This window comes from Vulpes vulpes, chromosome 6 (assembly GCF_048418805.1).
Source record: "Vulpes vulpes isolate BD-2025 chromosome 6, VulVul3, whole genome shotgun sequence".
Classification (NCBI taxonomy): Eukaryota; Metazoa; Chordata; class Mammalia; order Carnivora; family Canidae; genus Vulpes; species Vulpes vulpes.
The window spans coordinates 129,251,851-129,269,026 of record NC_132785.1 but is presented as its reverse complement, the minus strand read 5'-3'; the positions used below and the strand labels follow the sequence as shown (position 1 = coordinate 129,269,026).

The 17,176-nt window shown below is 40.0% G+C and overlaps 1 protein-coding gene and 1 pseudogene across 9 annotated transcripts in view; one reads left to right on the top strand and one right to left on the bottom strand.

The window, feature by feature from the left end:
- The window catches only part of MARK3 (microtubule affinity regulating kinase 3), a 122,878-nt gene that overhangs the window by 42,909 nt on the left and 62,793 nt on the right, over nt 1-17,176 (bottom strand). For all 9 annotated transcript variants that reach the window (XM_026012640.2, XM_026012641.2, XM_026012644.2 and 6 more), the window contains exon 4: nt 1,758-1,806. In XM_026012640.2, coding sequence (XP_025868425.1) covers nt 1,758-1,806 — 49 coding nt within the window. The remainder of the gene's footprint in view (nt 1-1,757; nt 1,807-17,176) is intronic.
- LOC112930397 (U4 spliceosomal RNA) lies at nt 2,986-3,058 on the top strand (annotated as a pseudogene).

Genomic DNA, 17,176 nt, shown 5'->3' with positions numbered 1-17,176 from the left:
TTTCTGACACTTTAATATAGAGTATCAGACTAATAAAGTGCCTAACATAGTATATGTGTTTGCTGAACTGATGAGTAAAGTTATCATATAATTTCTAAAATGATATGTTCAGGTTGTCAGGAAATAATTTATTATTTATTTATTTATTTATTTTGGTCAGGAAATAATTTAAAGAAATTTAAGACATATATGCTGGTAAACCATCAACATACAAATAAAACCTAACATTCCAGTGTAAATATGGGCTCTTCTGGAAAAACTATCTGAATCTAATACAAATTTAAATTTTTATAAATTCGTATATATCGTATATATCGTATCAAACATATATCATTTAGGAGTAAGTAGAGAGAACTGTAATCAGCACACAACTTAAATAACTAAAGAAAATAAGTATGTTTAAGTTAGCTAGTTCTAAGCTGCAGTGATTGGTTATTTGGTGAAAAGCTGGAATATGAAGCCGAGAATTAGCTAGCCAATCGTAAAGGGCTGACAGGAAAAGTGAAGAACGGTTTTCTTCTCAATATATTCCTTGTTATTTTTCTCCAAACATATCCTATTTCATTGATTCTAAAATTATATATTTTTTCACATTTCAACTAGTACGTAGACTTTTTTCCTTAGCAGTATGTAAAACTAGTAATGCCTTTTAAATGATGTGGCTTAGATTTGATGAAATAGGGTATAATCTTTCCCCTCCTGTGACTACATTTTATCGTTTATTCTTATGCCTTAAGAATTGATAGGATATCTGTAACATCAAACTTTTTCCCTCCTACTTCCTAGAACTGATTTTGATATTAAACTGGTTAAAGTGGCTGTCTTAACAGCTATTTCACTCTAGAAGTAATATTTTTAGCTTGTAGGAACTATCACTGTGTAAAAAAAGTTATATTATTCAAAAAGTTCTATGTTATATGTGTAATCAAATGTTTTCATTGAGATGTATATACTAAGTATGTATATTACTATATACTATAGTATATACTATATAGTATACTATACTATAGTATATAGTATATATATATACTATATTAAGATGTATATTACTAAGTAATTTGCATACTTTCACATTATTCCTATAATTATGATGAGAACAGGATCATGACCCTTCCTCATCTGTACTTTACTTATTTTTAGGTAGGCCCAAGGTCCAACATGGGGTTCTGAACTCCTGACTCCAAGATCAACAGTTGCACGCTCCACTGACTGAGCCAGCTAGGTGCCCTTACACCCTTCCTTTAAACCCACCTCATCAAACCTAGCACTGAGGTATGCACACAGAGGGCACATGAAACAAATTTATACTGTAAAAAATAATTCCTAAAAAAATTCCATTAGATAGCAGGTATCCTGTATCTTTTAAAATACGATTCAATATGCAAGTAATTTCTTAACACTGCCATAGCAAAACCTTTGAAAATCTTAACTGACTGATTATAATTCCCTTTTCCATATATGAATTAAATAAAATTATGTTTTAATATGCATTAAAAATTGGAAAGTTATGATCTGATTAGAGTTTCTACTGCATTAAAGCTTTAAATTCAGGAGTTTAATACCTAAGCTTTTAACTTGTCTTTACCAATTTCAAAAAGTTAATAAAAATGATCAACAATTTGTATAAATACATATTTTATGAAAAGTATACCTGGGCTGGGAAGAGGAAAGATATTTCTTATCACTCCTGGAATATATGTTTAGACCCCAAATGGAATGCATCGAGACCCAAAAGTATTTAAGAAAGCAGAAAATACCTATGTTTGGATGATTTAAAATCTTCATTATTCTTACTTCTCTGAAGAGCTAAAGAACAAACACATAATCCCCCAACACAGGTTATTAAACATTCTATTCCACTGTTGCAATACAAATTTAAATCACCAGTCCACATCTAACATTAGCATGAAAGTCTAGGGTAGCTATAAATGCTTCAGTTTTACCTCCAGGAAAAGCATAAGTCACAGAGGAGGATGATACCACAATCTCAATTATATTTTGCTATCATGAACATATAAGATCAGATTTAGGCAGGAATGGTTTGTGATTAAACTCGGCCTGATTTAATATCTACCGGGGTAGATATTGCCCATCCAAACATGTATAGTCCTAATGAACTACCTCATGAGAGTATTAGGACTGATAATTCCAAGAAATTCTACGAGAATATTTTGAACAAAACCACTTTGGGAAATTCTTATGGAGAAGACAGGTAATTTAACATGGAAGTCTTGGCAGACTGTTAAATTAATGGTCCTAATGAGTCCTGCCTTGCATGTTCACATTTTTGTATGGGCTTTGTGACTTGCTCTAGCCAATGGGACATTATCAAACTGGAAAGCAAGAGGAGGGTGGATAAATGCTGGCGTATTGACGTTTGCTATCTTAGAATGATGTTGCCATGATATGAAGAGGCCAGTCTAGCCCCTTTCATATTCAAGTATGAAAGACTATATGTAGGGAAAGACCCCATTGTTTCATCTAAGTACACACAGTCTCATCAGTTTGTCAGCTGAATGCTGCCACACAAGTGAACCCAGGGGATGCCATAAGAAAAACCATCCAGTAGAGTTGCCCAGTCATCACAGAGAATAAGAAATATTAAACTGCTACTAACAGAAGATCTCAGAAAATAACAATTTAAGAGGCCATATTATCCAATCCTCTTGCAAACAAGTGCAAACCAGGAAAGGAGAGGGAAAGATCTCCCAAGGTCCTGCTCTCTTTCTGTGGGGAGATGGGCCAGAACTAGGTCTCCCAACACCCAGTATCTATAACCTATAGGAGGCATGGGCTGGGAAGAACTTGGGAAGAGGAGAACAGCTATGTGGAAAGGAATCTGGGGAGAAATCACAGGGTCTTACTGCATTTGTCCTGTCCACATCTAATCTAGAATTTAATAAGCACCTAACAACTAACAGCATGGAGATGGATATGGATGTATCCAACCTCTAATTGAGCTCAGAGCTTAAAAACATGGAGTGAAGCTTTGCGCAGTGGCAGTATCGTAGCCAATGAGGTTTATCTGAGGCGTGATTATTGCTAATTGAAAAAACATGGAGTGAGAGGAGTAAAATTCTTTTCCTGAATCATCTCTAAAGGCTGGAGGACTATCTCCAACACAAGTATCTCCTGTTGCTATTGTGGTCATTCTCACGTTTTATGTCCTGAGATGAGAAGACAGCCACTCCGACAACCATTCTGGCTTGGGTTCTTTTTTAGTTTCCTTCTGTCAAACCAACACAGAAGCTTTGTGTTCCAATCCATTACAGTTGAATTTGTAGCTTATAATCTGAATCTCCCAGTTATTTCCCCAATTGCTAAAGCTCCAAGTTGGATACAACCAACAAGTTAGGACCCTGCTTTATTTTTATTTTTTTTATTATTATTTTTTAAAGGTTTTATTTATTTTTTAATGGGGGGGGGGGGGGGTGCAGAGACACAGGCAGAGGGAGAAGCAGGCTCCATGTAGGGAGCCCGACGTGGGACTCGATCCCGGGTCTCCAGGATCACGCCCTGGGCTGAAGGTGGCGCTAAACCGCTGAGCCACCCGGGCTGCCTAGGACCCTGCATTTAATATAAAACTCAGATCTCAGCCATGGTGGCCTCTACTTCCCCCTACAACTTGAGCTCCAGCCACCTTGATTCCTCTCAGATATCAGAATATTTAAAGCTTTTTCCTTCTTTAGAGTCTTTTTTCCTTTCTGTCCTTGAAGTCTCAGGCAGATTCTCTGAAAACCTTATTTTAGAAGATCTCCTTTGTTTTAGCTCATAGTGGTCTGTTTGCTTTTCTAGAATGTCTTTCAAGTATAATGATACATTTTTGTGTACCTGTTTATTGTTGCCTTGTCATCCACTTGGGGGTGGGGAGGCACACCGGTCTCCTTTCACTACTATATACTTGAAACCAAGCCACACAACAGGAACTCATTTGTTTGATAAATCCCTGCATTAAAGTACTAACTACCAAGAAGCCTGGTTTTGTTTTTGTTTTTTTTTTTAAGATTTTATTTATTTATTCATGAGAGACAGAAAGAGAGAGAGGCAGAGACACAAGCAGAGGGAGAAGCAGGCTCCATGCAGGGAGCTCGACGCAGGACTCGATCCCAGGTCTCCAGGATCACGCCTTGCCAAACCGCTGAGCTACCCGGCCTGCCCAAGAAGCCTGGTTTGAGCTAGCTTCCTTAGCATTCTAATGACTAGACTGCTTTTAAATTCTGAGTAGCAGAATGCTTGGTGCAGAACTATCATCGTTCTGCTGGAAGGAGACTAGGTCAAATGAAGGCAATCATTTTTAAAACCCTACTAGCAGCACAGCATCGAAATAAAGTAATCAGAGCCACACAAGTAGGTAAAGATGCAGTATTATAGGAATTTGAGGGAGGCAGAGCTGACTTCAGTCTGGTGTAGCAGGCAGCATGAAGGTAACCAGACTCATGCAGGATCTCAGAAAGCTGTACACAGTAGAAAATGAACTATGTGTGATTTGTATATGTGAGCAAGATAGTATGGCCAACTAAGGCTATTTAAGGATGACCAAGTGATCCGTCTGGCCAAACAGTGCATTTCTGAAAGTGGATTTCAGGTCAACTGCATCAGAATCATAAGGGTGTTTATGCAAACTCCAGGTCCCTGTGCCCTACCCTACCTCTTGCTAGATCTGAAATGGGATGGAAAATCTTACTTCCAGCAAGCACCCCAGGTATGGCAGTTTTTAAAATATATCCACAAATTATTTGACAGTCCTTCCTGCAAAAGGTAAAACTTAATGTCACTCTGAGTGCGGGGTGCACTTAGTGACCCGCTTCTAACATTAGAGTAAGGCAGAGGAAATGGTGGGGGACTTTTTTTTTTTTTTAACATTTTATTTATTTATTCATTAGAGAGAGAGGCAGAGACACGGGCAGAGGGAGAAGCAGGCTCCACGCAGGGAGCCTGATGTGGGACTCGATCCCGGGACTCCAGGATCACGCCCCGGGCTGAAGGCAGGCCCTAAACTGCTGAGCCACCCAGGGATCCCCAGTGGGGGACTTTCAAAGATTGACTAGGTCATGAAAGGCACTGCAGTTCCCTCCATGCTTTCACAGATCATTCGCTTTTGTGTTGTGAGGACATTAAACATCTCAATGGACAGACCCCAAGATGGCAAGGTACTGAGGCCTCACGCAAACAACTGGCGAGGAACTGTACCTCCTCGACAGGGCCAAGTGAGAAGGCTCTTCTGGAAGCAGACCCACCAGCCCCAATCAAATCTTCAGATGCCTGCAGCTGTGGTTCTTGCCCAAAATGACTTGAAAGCACCTATGCCAAAACTACCTAGTTAAGTCACCCCCAAACACATGGCTCACAGGAACTCTGAGATAGCAGATGGCTTTGTTTCAGTTGCTCAGTTTTGGAGTAATCTGTTAGAGAGCAGTTGATAACTAATATACTACAGACAACCCATGAGTTATGGCAGAGGTCACACCAAGGCACGTGTTGTGAAAAGACAGAGGAAAGTGAAATGGAACCAGACAGAAGGATAGGTAGTACAAGCCTAAACCCGGAGCAGAAAGAAAAGCCACAGATTCCCTAGTAGGATAGTACCAAAGAACTACATGTGTACTTCTATCAGAACTGTATTTCAGGCAGAAATGAGTTAATAAATCTATAGCAGATTAATCAAGGAGGTGATGAGGAAGCAAGAAGGCAGTGGCTATGAGGTGTCCACTGCATCTGAAGCACAGAGCTAGATGCTTCCATCTATGATCTAATTTAATGTTCACAACTCTGGTGATTGTGACCACCTCCAATGCAGAGGAAGGAGGACCAAGCAAGTTGATAAACATGTCCAAAGACTCCCAGCTAGGAGGTACTGGAGCCAGGACTATGAGTTTTCTGACTCCAAGGTTCACATTCATCTCATGATGCTATGCAGCTGCCTTAGAAATTTACAAGCAAAATCACTGATAGATGCTGGTACAGAAAATCCCCAGGGCAAAAGATGGGCACTGGCACAGATTTTATTTTATTTTATTTTATTTTATTTATTTTATTTTATTTTATTTTATTTTATTTATTTTATTTTATTTATTTTATTTTATTTATTTTATTTTATTTTATTTTATTTATTTTATTTTATTTTATTTTATTTTATTTTATTTTTAAGATTTTATTTATTCATAGAGACACAGCTAGAGAGATAGGCAGAGGGAGAAGCAGGCACCATGCAGGGAGCCCGACGTGGGACTCGATCCCGGGTCTCCAGGATCACGCCCTGGGCTGCAGGCAGCGCTAAACCGCTGTGCCACTGGAGACCTCTGCCATTGGCAGAGTTTTTAAAAGTTGACAGTTTGCATATAAGTGATAACAATGCCAGAGATTTCAGAAAGGTGCCAACCCCAGTCCCAAAACAAAACCCCCACAACAAAACACCAGAGATTTCATATATTCAAATCAACCATGAACCTGATAATTGAAGATAGTTAAATTTGGATAAAAGTAAGTTATTCAAAGTATTAAATTTTAGAGAAGTCCCTATTAGGACTATACAATATGTTTTTTAAAGGTTTGTTATTACTAAAGGAGACTTAACGAGAAATCCACCTACTTTATCTTAATTCAACTTCTCTACATTCATGTTATGCAGATGCTAGTTGTAAAAAACAAAATGAAGTAACACAGAAATATATGAAGTGAAATAATTCTCTCCTCAATGACCACTCTGCAACCTCCTAATGTTTTCATGTCCTCTAGGAACTGGTACCCAGGAACTGAACAAACTCTCTAGAAGGCATAGCTTCGGGATCCCACTGATCAGAATAGTAAGGACCCAAACGTATAGTACCACAGAGTAAGGATATGTCCCAACAACCAGGACTTGGGTTGTCCAGGAATTATCTTTGGAAAAAGACAATTTACCAAGCAATGAAAAAGTAAAGTGAGCACATAAAAAAGAGCATTGGCGGGGGGGGGGGGGGGGGGGGGGGGGAGTGTCACATAAAACTGTGATCTGAATCACGATGGTGACAGTATTCAGACTCCCCTCTCCAGATATACAGGTACAAGACAGAAGGAAGGGTGGCTCAGTGGTTGAGTGTCTGCCTTTGGCTCAGGTCATAATCCCAGGGTCCTGGGATGGAGTCCTGTGTTAGGCTCCTCACACAGGAGACTGCTTCTCCTCCCTCTACCTATGTCTCTGCCACTCTGTCTCTCATGAATAAATAAAATCATAAAAAGCGGGGGTGGGGGGGCGGGGGCGGGGGACACGCCTGGGGTGGCTCAGCGGTTAGGCGTCTGCCTTTGGCTCAGAGTATGATCCTGGAGTCCCGGAATCTAGTCCCACATAGGGCTCCCTGCCAGAAGCCTGCTTCTCCCTCTGTCTATGTCTCGGCATTCTCTCTGTGTCTCTCATAAATAAATAAATAAAATTTGTAGCAGCAGAGTGACAGACTTGAATGACAACTTATGTGTTAGAGATAATGAAGCAAACATAATGATCACCCTCTTCTTGAACAGAAAATAGCCATGCTGTAAATCTAAGATTTCTGGGTAATTATTAGTAATCTTGGATAAAGAGAAGGAGACACAGGAAATATTCAGGGGGTAAGGAGGGGGAGGCCGAGTGGGTGCTGACACTGCTGGGCAGGTCTGGGTGCCACTCTGAGACAGAGAAGACACAACTGGCTGCACCAAGGCACAGCAGGGCAGACTGAACTGCTTTTGGACATGCGGTATGAGGGCCCTTGAGGCTAGTCAAAGTGCATGGTATCTGGGCTCAGAGCTCAGGAAAAAAATCTGGGCTAGAGATACATTCTGTACAAGTACCAGCATAGAGATGGCATCCTTGGAAGGAAATAACACTGCCTAATTGTGCAGGATGAAAAGACAGGAATGCCAAAAAGCAAATATTTCAGAGAGGAAAGAACTGGGGTTCACAATGGAGACTAATAAAGGAGGCAGCCAGAGAGACAGGATGAAATCCAGACCCTGGAGTCTGATGCCTGTGACAGCATCTACATGTGGGGCCCCAAGTCTATCCATCAACAGCACCCCAGATCCTGGAGCATCTCGAGGGGACTTCAAGGAGGAAGAACAGAAGGATGATGGACTTGCTTTTCCTCTACACTGTGCAGAAACCCCTGTTCCTTTGTCTCACACCACACTGCTCACTGCAGCTCTGCTGAACAAAAGAACAAATCAAAGATTCTCTCAAATAAAACTGAGGGAGAGAGGCTGGCAAAAGCCCACAGAGTTAACGGAGAAGGAATTGTGAAGAAAACACACTGGTGTGAAAAAGGAAAAATAAATGTCTTTCCTTTTCTTTCTTTCTTTCTTTCTTTTTTTTTTTTTTTTTTTTTGTCTTTCCTTTTCTATACATAGAATATCTCTGGAAGGATAAACAGAAACTGATGCCACTAATTGTCCCAGCGGCAGGACCAGAGTGGCTGTAAATCAAGGGCTGAATGAACCTTTCGTTCAATACTTTTTCTGTCCTTTGAACTTTAAAAGTCATGTCACTGTATTATCTACCTCCCTTCCCTCAATTAATCTGATTTTTAAGAAGGGTTGAGAATGAACAAAGGAAAGGGTTTTTATTGGCTAAAAGGGGATTCTTCAAAAAAGATAAGGTAGCTGGAAATGCTGTATTTTAATCACTCTTAACAAGGAGAGCATTTCCTATCCCTTCTCAATATGTGGGTGGAGGCTGCCAGTGAAAGGCAAGGAAGTCTACCAGGGAGTATCTTTGAAGTCAAGTAAACATGAGAGCCAATGCTGTAAGATAAAATTTAAAGCAGGTAAAGAGATCTGAGTAACGCTTAGAACCACCCCAACATTAAGTATCTTAAAATAAAAATTAAAAAAAAAAAAGTATCTTAAAATAAAGAACAAAAAAAAAAAAAAAGAACAAAATAGGAAAGTTAACAAATGACAGGAAAATACGATAATTATTAACAGCATTATCAAAGACCATTTGTAACACTAGCCAAAAGCAGTGACCTCTCCCACGCAGGAAGAGAGGTCTATAGATGAGGGGATATGACAGGTATGGGTATATTACAATATATTTAACTAGGGGATCCCTGGGTGGCTCAGCAGTTTAGTGCCTGCCTTTGGCCCAGGGTGCGATCCAGGAGTCCCAGGATAGAGTCCCACACGTCAGGCTCCCGCATGGAGCCTGCCTCTCCCTCCTCTTGTGTCTCTGCCCCTCTCTCTCTCTCTCTCTCTCTCATAAATAAATAAATCCTAAAAAAACCACAATATATTTAACTAGAATTTTACTGATGTCACACAGGTTACTGACAAAGTTTTGTTATTCTAACATCACAGTGACATCCTTGTACAGTAGTCCCCTGCCCCCATACCTTCTCTGCAGTTTCAGTTCCCTGTGGTCAATCTTGAACCAGAAGCAGGTGATCTTCCTGACGGATGGTCAGTAGTAGCCTAAAGCTACATCACAGAGCCTACTCACTCACCTCACTTCACCTCACCATGAAGGCATTTTATCATCTCACATCATCACAAAAGAAGGATAAGTACAGTACAATAAGATGTTTTCAGAGATTGTATTCACATAACTTTACTACAGTATATTGTTCTAATTATTCTATTTTTGGGGGGCTATATATATATATATAGCCAAAAGGGGTAGAGGGTAAGGGAGAGAAAAATCTCAAGCAGAATCTACACCCAGTGTGGAGCCCCAAGTGGGACTCAATCCCACATCCCTGAGATCATGACCTGAACTGAAACCAAGAGTCAGATGCTTAACCGACTGAGCCACCCAGGTGCCTATTGTTCTATTTTATTATTATTTATTTAAAAGATTTATTTATTCATGAGAGACACGGGGGGGTGGCGCAGAGACACAGGTAGAGAGAGAAGCAGGCTCCACACAGGGAGCCCAACATGGAACTCGATCCTGGGACTCCAGGATCAGATCCTGGGCTGAAGGTGGTGCTTAACCACTGAGCCACCAGAGCTGCTCTATTAGTTATTTTTTAAAGATAGATCTATTTAGGGATGCCTGGGTGGCTCAGCGGTTTAGCGCATGCCTTTGGCCCAGGGCGTGATCCTGGGGTCCTGGGGACAGAGTTCCACATTGGGCTTCCTGCGTGAAGCCTGCTTCTCCCTCTGCCTATGTCTCTGCCTCTCTCTCTCTCTGTGTCTCATGAATGGATAAATAAAATCTTAAAAAAAAAAAAAAAAAAAAGACACCTATTTATTTGAGAGAGAGAGAAAGCGATTGCATGCTTGAGTGGAGAAAGGGGCAGAGGGAGAGAATGTCCAGCAGACTCCTGCTGAGTGGGGAGCCTGACTTGGGGCTCACTCTCATGAGCTGAATCCGAGTCAGATGCTTAACTGACTGAGCCATACAGGAGCCCCATATTTTATTATTAGTTATTACTGTTACTCTCTTACTGTGCCTAACTTATAAATTAAACTTTATCATAGGTGTGTATATACAGGAAAAATGTGGTATATATAAGAGTCAGTACTATCCATAGTTTCAGGTATCTACAGAGTCTTGGAACATAACCCCCTTGGGTAAGTGGGGGGGCGGGGAACTACTGTATATACACCCTTGTACTCATGTCAGTACACAGATGTACTGACAAGGTAGATTCTTAGAAACTGAATGAGGGGGATCCCTGGGTGGTGCAGCGGTTTAGCGCCTGCCTTTGGCCCAGGGCGCGATCCTGGAGACCCGGGATCGAATCCCACATCGGGCTTCCGGTGCATGGAGCCTGCTTCTCCCTCTGCCTGTGTCTCTGCCTCTCTCTCTCTCTCTGTGTGACTATCATAAATAAATAAAAAATTAAAAAAAAAAAAAAAGAAACTGAATGAGGGCCAAAGTGTATACATGCCTTTTTGTTTTTACTTTTTAAGAGTTTTATTTTTTTAAGTATTTTCTACACCCACTGTGGGGGTCGAACTCACAACCCCAACATAAAGAGTTGCATGCTTTAATTGACGGAAACAGCCAGGTGCCCCCAAAGGGCAAACATGCCTTTAACACTGTTAGTGCTATATTATTTAAAACATACTGAAAAAAAAAAAATCTTCCTGCACTATTGGCAACAACATGAGATTTCCTGTTTCTCTATACTCTCACCAACACTATTCATTATTAGTCTTTTGCAGATCTGATTGGTGAAAAAAATGGTATCTTTAGGATGTTGAACATTTTTACTTGAATATTGGCCATCGACCCTATTATTTAGGTATATCTTTTGATTATTTTCTATTAGGTTATATATTCCTGTTCACTGATTTGCATGATCTTTTACAATAGAGAAGGAAGTAAGACTTGTGTCTGCCAAGGCAGGAGATGCTGGTTACTTATCCAAACTCACCCCTGCCCTCTTCTGTTTGTCCCTTTTCTTTGTGAAGTTCCCATAGGTAATCCTTTCAACTTTTAATTTTTTTTAAGATTTTATTTATTTATCCATGAGAGACACAGAGAGAGCGGCAGAGACACAGGCAGAGGGAGAAGCAGGCTCTTCACAGGGAGCCTGATATGGGACTTGATCCCCGGGACCCCGGGATCACGCCCTGAGCCAAGGCAGATGTTCAACTGCTGAGCTACCCAGGCGTCCCAATCCTTTTAACTTTTAAAGTTATTTCATTTATTGTTGACCTTATTTCTAAAAGTTTTTTTTAAGATTTTATTTATTTATTTATTTATTTATTTATTTATTTATTTATTTATGAGAGAGAGAGAGAGAGAGAGAGAGACAGAGGGAGAGTCAGGCTCCATGCAGGGAGCCCGACGTGGGACTCGATCCCGAGACTCCAGTATCGCACCCTGGGCCAAAGGCAGGCAGGCGCTAAACCGCTGAACCACCCAGGGATCCCTCCTCTAAAGGTTTTTTTAAAGTTTTTTTATTTACACAATCTCTACATGCAAAGTGGGGCTTAAACTCACCCCTTCAAGATCAAAAGCCTTATGCTCTAACAACTAAGCCAGGCATCTCCACCTACTTATTTCTAAAATGTCAAAATATAATGCTTCCTTGATTTTCCATTTTAGATGTTTTCTTGTAGCTACCTACTCTGGCAAGTACCTTCAACTCTGGTATTTGCTGCCTTACTTCTAAATAGCATGTCTGAGCTGCTGTTCATTGATTTGTTTAACCCCTTCTCCCACTCCATTACCTACTGATTTCTTAATATAAACAGTGAAGACTTGGCTCTCCCACCTCAGGTCCTTCCTTCATTCATCCTAATCAGTTCTCATTACATTTGGCTAAATTATTCAGTTTATACTGTATAAATATTATTTTTATATAAATATTATTTTATTTAAATTCAATTAATTAACATATAATGCATTATTAGCTTCAGAAGTAGAGTTCAGTGATTGATCAGCTGTATATAAACACACTGTTCATCATATCATATGCCCCGCTTAATGCCCATTACCCAGTTACTCCCCCACTCAACTCCCTTCTAGCACCCTCAGTTCTGTTTCCTAGTTATTAGAGTCTCTTATGGTTTGTTTCCCTCTCTGGTTTCATCTTGTTTTATTTTTCCCTCCTTTTCCCTATGATCTTCTGTGTTGTTTAAATTCCATGAGTGAAATCATAAAATTGTCTTTCTCTGACTTATTTCACTTAGCATAATACCCTCTAGTTCCATCCATGCCTTTGCAAATGGCAAGATTTTTTTTTTAAGATTTTATTTATTCATTCGAGACAGAGAGAGAGAGAGAGAGAGATAGAGACAGAGAGAGACAGAGACATAGGCAGAGGAGAAGCAGGCTCCATGCAGGGAGCCCAACGTGGGACTAGATCCTGGGACTCCAGGATCACGCCCTGAGCTGAAGGCATATGCTTAACCGCTGAGCCACCCCATTGTCCCGCAAAAGCCAAGATTTCATTTTTTGGATGGCTGAGTATTTCATTGTGTATATATATCACATCTTCTTTATCCATTTATCTGTCCAGAGACATCTGGCTCTTTCCATAGTTTGGCTATTATGGACATTGCTGCTATAAACATTGGGGTGCAGGTGCCCCTTGGGATCACTGTTTGTATCCTCTGGGTAAATACTTAATTGTACAATTTTTGGGTCATAGGGTAGCCCTATTTTTAACTTATTGAGGAAATTCCATACTGTTTTCCAGAGTGGCTGCACCAATGTATTTGCATTCCCATGTATAAATATTATTTACAGCCACACTAGGAATGCATTTCTATCTTATTTATTGATTTTTGGTTTCCTTGGAGCTAATGCTGCCTCAGTAATTCTGTTCACTTAAGTTTTCTACATATTCCTCACTTTACTAATTCATCCTTAAACTCTGACAGAACTATAAATCTCCTTTCAAGTCCTTTCAAAGAGTTAAGTAATTTTTTTCCTTCTAGATATTCATACTTTGGAGGCTTTTGTTCTGTTCTCAAGGCCCACTCTATTGGACTTCTTGTTCTGAACCCCATGCTTTTCTCTTTCTTGGTATTCTCTCTTGTGGTAGTGAAGTATATTCCACCAATTTCTCCTAAGGAAGGGTAAGGACATGGTTAACTGTGAGACTCTGCATGCCCCAGAGTATTTGATTCTATTTTCACATGTGATTGACAGTTTGTTGGGTAAAGAATTCTAGATTAGATTCTTTTCTCTCAGAAAAATCTGCGCCCCCCCAGCTTTAATGACATGTACATTTAAAGTGTACATAATGTAATGATTTGAAACATATATTTTGTGAATCTTTACCACAATGATGTTGGTTAACAAATCTTTCCCTTACATAATTATCATTTTGTTGTTATGGTGGTGGTAAGAACATTTAAGATCTACTATCTCTATCTCTCTCTCTTTTTTTTTTAAGATTTATTTATTTATGAGAGACACACAGAGGGAGGCAGAGACACAGGCAGAGGGAGAAGCAGGCTCCATGCAGGGAGCCTAATGTGGGACTCAATCCTGGGACTCCAGCCTCCAGTCCTGGGCTGAAGGCAGGGGCTAAACTGCTGAGCCACCCAGGGATCCCCTAAGATCTACTCTCACAGCAACTTTCGAGTATACAATACAGTATTAACCATAGTCCTTGTGCTGTACCTGAGATCCCTGGCACCTATCTATCTTCTAATTGGAAGTTTGTACCCTATGGATCCACATCTCCCCATTTCCTTCACCTCCAACCTCTGGCAACCACTGTCTATTCTGCTTCTAGGAGTTGGGTATTTTAAGATTTACATACAAGTGAGATCAAACATATTTGTCTTTTTCCCTCTGATTCATTTAATTTAGTAATGCCCTTGAAATTTACCCATGTGTCTCTCACGAATAAATATTATTTATTTTTTAAGATTTTATTTATTTATTCATGAGAGATACAGACAGAGAAAGAAGCAAGCTCCCTGCCTGAGCCAAAGGCAGACGCTGAACCACTGAGCAACCCAGGTGTCCCTAAATAAAATCTTTAAAGAAAAATTTATGGAATATTATGGAATACTATATATTCTTGCATGTACATAAGTAATCTCACATCTTCTTTATCCATGTCTATGGACACTTAGGTGTTCACAATGTCTTGTGAATAATCCTGCAGTGAACAATGGAGGTCAGATATTTCTTTCAGATGGTGATTTCACTTCCTATGGATATATACCCAGAAGTGAAACTGCTAGATCACATGGCAGCTCTACTGTTAATTGAGGACCCTCCATACTGTTTTCCATAAGCGGCTGTAAAATTTACATTTCTACCATTCACACAAGGGTCTGTCATTTTTCATCCTCGCCAGCATTGATCACTTTTTTATAACAGTCATTCTAATAGGTATAAGGTGATAAGTATCTCACTGTGGTTTTTATTTGCATTTTCTTGATGATGAGTGATGTTGAACACTTTTTAATGGAAGTATTGGCTATTTGTAGGTCTTCTTTGGGAGAATGTCTATTTAGGTATTTGCCCATCTTAAATAGATTATTTTTGTTTGTTTTGCTATTTTTTTTTAAAGATTGATTGATTGATTGATTGATTGATTGATGATAGACAGAGAGAGAGGCAGAGACACAGGAGGAAGGAGAAGCAGGCTCCATGCCAGGAGCCCGACGTGGGACTCAATCCCGGGACTCCAGGATCGCGCCCTGGGCCAAAGGCAGGCGCCAAATCACTGCGCCACCCAAGGATCCCCTGTTTTGCTATTGAATTGTAGGAGCTCCTTATCTATTTTGGATATTAATCTTTTATTAGATAAATGGTTTGCAAGTATTTTTTCCCATTTTTGTGGGTTGCCTTTTCATTTTGTTGACTGTTTCTTTTGCTGTGCATTAAGTTTTCTGAGCTTCCATTTGTTGATTTTTGCTTTTGTTTCTTACGTTTTTGGTGTCATACTCAAAAAATCACTGCCAAGGCCAACATCAAAGAGATTTTCCCCTACATTTTCTTCTAGGAGCTTTAGGTCTTCCATTTAAGATCTTAATCCGCTTTGAGTTAATTTTTGTAGGTGGTATAAGATAGGGGTCCAATTTCCATCTTTTTGCCTGTGAATATCTAGTTTGTTCAGAATTTTAAAGACATCGATCCAGTACCCTCAAGCTTATAGCAACGCAGAATAGTGTGATGCCATTTTGTTACAATTCTGTTTGTGACCTAATTTTTCCTCTTCCTTCTCCTTAATCTTAATATATTTAAATTTTAATGTACCAGAGATTGAGTATCTGTGGTACATTAGTGTTCAGTCCAGATATATTGTGGATTTTTGTCATGTTTGTACTGGGTACCAAACCTCTCAATCTGGAAATTCAGGTTCCACAGGTCTGGGAAACTACCTTTTGTTATTCTTTGAGAATTGCCCTTCCTAACCTCAGTTCTTTTTACCACTCTGCTTTATCACAAACTACACCTCCTAGATAGATACATTTCAATTTTATATTGTATCCTCCTTAATTCTCAAGTCTTTGAATTTGTATGTTATTTTCTGAGAGATTTCCTGGACTTTATTTTCCAACCCTTTTACTGACTTTATTCCCAATACCATAAATTACCCTCTTCTTTTTTTTTTAAAGGTTTTTTTTAAAAATTTTTTTAATTAATATATTTATTTATGATAGTCATAGAGAGAGAGAGAGGCAGAGACACAGGCAGAGGGAGAAGCAGGCTCCATGCACTGGGAGCCCGATGTGGGACTCGATCCGGGGTCTCCAGGGTCGCGCCCTGGGCCAAAGGCAGGCACCAAACCGCTGCGCCACCCAGGGATCCCCTCTTCTCAATGGATCATGTTCTTCCTTCAGAATATAATGATGTTGTGCTACTGTCTTCTTTTTTAAATCTTTGGAAACAAAACTGTAATTTTCCTTTTCCTTTTTTTTTTTTAAGTACTCTAGTTTCCTCTTCCAGTTTTTCTTTTTTTAATTCCTGTTTTAGTCTCTGGTTATTCTCAAATATTTGGAGATTCCTGGCTATTCTTCCGTATTTCCAGATTTCAGAGAGTTACCAAAACTCTTTGTTATGTATGTGAGACCACAAGATGACTGGGCAGAGATAGGGGAGCTTCAGTGGAAGACACCCAACTGTTTGTATCTGTATTTTAAGTCAGTTATTTCAGGGAAGAAATATCTTATTTCCTTTTCAGGCAACATATAAGGGGCTAACAAATTTCTGGGAGGTGGAGTGTCTCACCACTCAGTGGACCCCTGTTTGAGGTATGGGGTCCCCAAGTCCAGATGCACTTTGATTGAACCTCTTCAGAAAACAAACTGCCCCGTTTCTACTGGGGCAGAGAAGGGGCAGCTGCCTAGCTGGGAGGTGGCATGGGGCCCTGTACATATTTTCAGCCAATCCTTATTTCAAGTTCTACTTGTAACTCCACCTACAAAAGGAGCTAGGAGAACTTATTTCTAGGCTTTCTGAATCCTGTGGCATGACTCAGCATAATTCTTTCTGTGACCAGCCTACCTACCTCCGCCCTTTTATCTCCTGCTCTTAGGGGCTTGGTTTCAGCTCACTCTCCTTTGCTACATCTATTAAACTTTACATACACACACCCACATTCCATCTGGCAAAACTAGGTTGAAGTCTTTGTCCTCTAGTCTTCTATCCTGACACGTCCCTTTTATTTTAGTTATTTATTTAATTTCTGAGAGAGAGGGGAGGGAGGGGCGAAGGGGGAGAATCTCAAGCAGGCTCTATACCCATCTGGAGCCCAACACAGGGTTCGATCTCACAACCCTGAGATCATGACCTAAA